The sequence below is a fragment of the Perkinsus marinus genome (genome assembly GCF_000006405.1).
Source record: "Perkinsus marinus ATCC 50983 genomic scaffold scf_1104296941818, whole genome shotgun sequence".
NCBI classification, from domain to species: Eukaryota; Perkinsozoa; order Perkinsida; family Perkinsidae; genus Perkinsus; species Perkinsus marinus.
The window spans coordinates 33,921-36,433 of record NW_003212352.1 but is presented as its reverse complement, the minus strand read 5'-3'; the positions used below and the strand labels follow the sequence as shown (position 1 = coordinate 36,433).

Genomic DNA, 2,513 nt, shown 5'->3' with positions numbered 1-2,513 from the left:
CGACGCTTCAATTGAGCCCAGAGATGCACGATGCGCCAACAGCACGGTATGGCCAGTGCATGGTCCAGCATAAGGAGCAGCTGTACATATGGGGAGGAACCCATGGCACCAACTACCCGACCGACATGCATAGATTTGACCTCATATCTAAACGGTGGTTCGGCGTGGCGATGACAGGCGAGCAGCCAACTGGGAGGTAGGTCCAGACCACCACAGTTTTCTGTCGGTGGTACATCCTCGTGTCAGGTACCGTCACCAAGCTCTGGTACGGAATGACTGCATGTATGTCTTTGGGGGCTCGGGCACGGCGCGTTATGGTGATGTGTTCGAGTTCGATCTATGCACCAACACCTGGAAACGTCTGGTCTGCTCAGGGGCGGGCCACTTTCAACAGGGCAGGTCGGTGGGTGTCCCCGCTGTGGCACTGCATGCTACGGTTCCTTCCAGATACGCCCATGCGGCTGTACTACATGACTCGAAAGTGTTGGTCTATGGTGGCAACGATGGGCGAAGGACCAACGACCTCCTCATCTTCGATATTGACACGCAGGAGTGGTCACAAGTGGACCAGAGCGGAGCCATGGTCCAGGAGACCTCACTGTTGTTTTTCAGTTACCTGTCCATGCTCTGGCAGCCCCGCCCGGTCGGGACTTTCATGCTGCCGTGACCACTGCCCGTCAGCCTGTCCTCTCGGCGTTGTCCGATCGTGGTCCGGACAGTTGGTCCAGCCCTGGGAACAGCGTTGGTGAGGAACTCGAGGCCATGGTCATCTTTGGAGGCTCCTCCGGCCATACAAGGTAGCAAACGTCCTGAGTGGCCCCGATGGCTCTTCCTTATCAGACACAACGATGCCTCTCGGTTCGTCCTGTCTTCTGCCCCACCTGTGTGCACGTTGAGCTCGGACCTCGGGGACCGGTTCTTGAAGTGTCAGGCAGCTGTGGATGGTCACGACTCGCTTTGTAACGTAAGTGACCGGGCAGCTAGTCGCTTCCCAGAAGCCGCAATAGGCAGTGTTGGAATGTATGTTCGCCTTCCTCAGCTCAGAAGTTTCCTCACTGATTAAAAACGTTTACATACGAATTCGGGTGAAAGTGCGCATAAACCAACGAGAATCTCCTCAGAACTTCCACATTATCGCCAACGCCTGTAGCTGACCATGTGCATATTCTCCCACATTGGTAACAGGTGTTGGTCGTACCCTCATTGGACTCTTCGAAGTGGCAGCTAGTAGCCAGCAGAAGCATCCTGAGGGCCCGGTGTCCCCAACTAGCGCGGGCGATTGCTAAGGTGCCTCCAAGTGCCCATCATCTGTATGATTGCTGAACCCAGCAGGTCTCTGAATCGACGACCGGACGGTGCGGGATGCTGTGGAAACTCCCAATGAGCTCGGGAGAGGACTCCACAGGTGAACCATAACGCTATAGTCGTTCCTCTATCGATGCTCTAAGGCCCAAATCGCTGCACAGCTCTGCGTCTTCTGTATTACATTCACACAGACCAAGCCCTTGATCTCACCACGATGGCATGCATGGAACTATATGATCTCTTTCGAGAAGCTGCCAGGTGGGCAGCCTCCCGTTCGGTCACAACACGATCTTGTCTCTGCCAGGTATGAGCTCGATCGTTTGGCAAGTCTCTGCCACAGGCAAATCCGCATCAAGCTAAGCTCAGAATCGGTGCTCTTGATTCTGCGTGACTGCTACGACTCGGTACGCTGCCTAGCGTTATCACTGCTCAGGAAGTTCTTTGTGTGTAGATGCCCTTTTCTGCTAGTGTGAGGAGTCTCATTGAAACTTGCAAGTATTTCTTCCTTAATAATTACGCTGAGTGTGGTGAGCATCGCCATTGTGTCCCCATCCTTCATCGTGATTTCAGCTGCCCTAGAGAGCTGTGAGACATTGGACCCGCGCCTACTTTGTGAACTCATGCGTTGCATGACCGTGACGTCCCAAGGCCCCTCGCTGGGCACCGCCACTACGGGGGGCCGGTTGAACTCCCCTTCACGAGGGGTATGTAACAGCAATCGGTCTCGAAACACTAGCGATCGCTTCCTCAGTTCCCCACTGCGTCAATGGATGGCATTCGTGTAGCCCCCAGTCCGGGCGGAGACGGTTCGGCGGCATTCGCGTATCAGCGTAGATGCCCGTTGTCTCCCATAGCGGTAGGGCCCACCTTTTAGTGCCCCTGTTGAGGTTACTATAGGTAGAAGCTTCAACTATGCAATTCGACATGCAGAAACTACTGCATGGTGATGATAATGATGGAGACTTCGATGTGAGTTTTGAAATCCTATACACCTATCTCAGCAGATAATTCAGGTGGTCGTCCAGGGAGAGGAGTTTAGGTGCCATCGGTTTGTGCTAGCAGCTCGGTGCCAGTACTTCGCTATGCTGATGCAATCTGGCATGACTGAGTCACAGGAGAACCGCTTGGTAGGGCCTGTCACAAGGACCATGCTGAGAAGGCTGCTCACAGGTCTTGCCCGATGAGGCCACCTCTATGACAGCAACGGG

General features: G+C 54.5%; 1 protein-coding gene across 1 annotated transcript in view; it reads left to right on the top strand.

Moving 5' to 3' along the window:
• The window catches only part of Pmar_PMAR010499 (kelch repeat protein, putative), a gene marked incomplete at both ends in the record, with an annotated part of 8,475 nt that extends 7,189 nt beyond the window's left edge, over nt 1–1,286 (top strand). Inside the window, 6 exons of the mRNA XM_002781561.1 lie at nt 57–196; nt 247–399; nt 448–583; nt 613–797; nt 841–944; nt 1,186–1,286. Coding sequence (XP_002781607.1) covers nt 57–196; nt 247–399; nt 448–583; nt 613–797; nt 841–944; nt 1,186–1,286 — 819 coding nt within the window. The remainder of the gene's footprint in view (nt 1–56; nt 197–246; nt 400–447; nt 584–612; nt 798–840; nt 945–1,185) is intronic.
• Nucleotides 1,287–2,513: the final 1,227 nt, after the last annotated feature.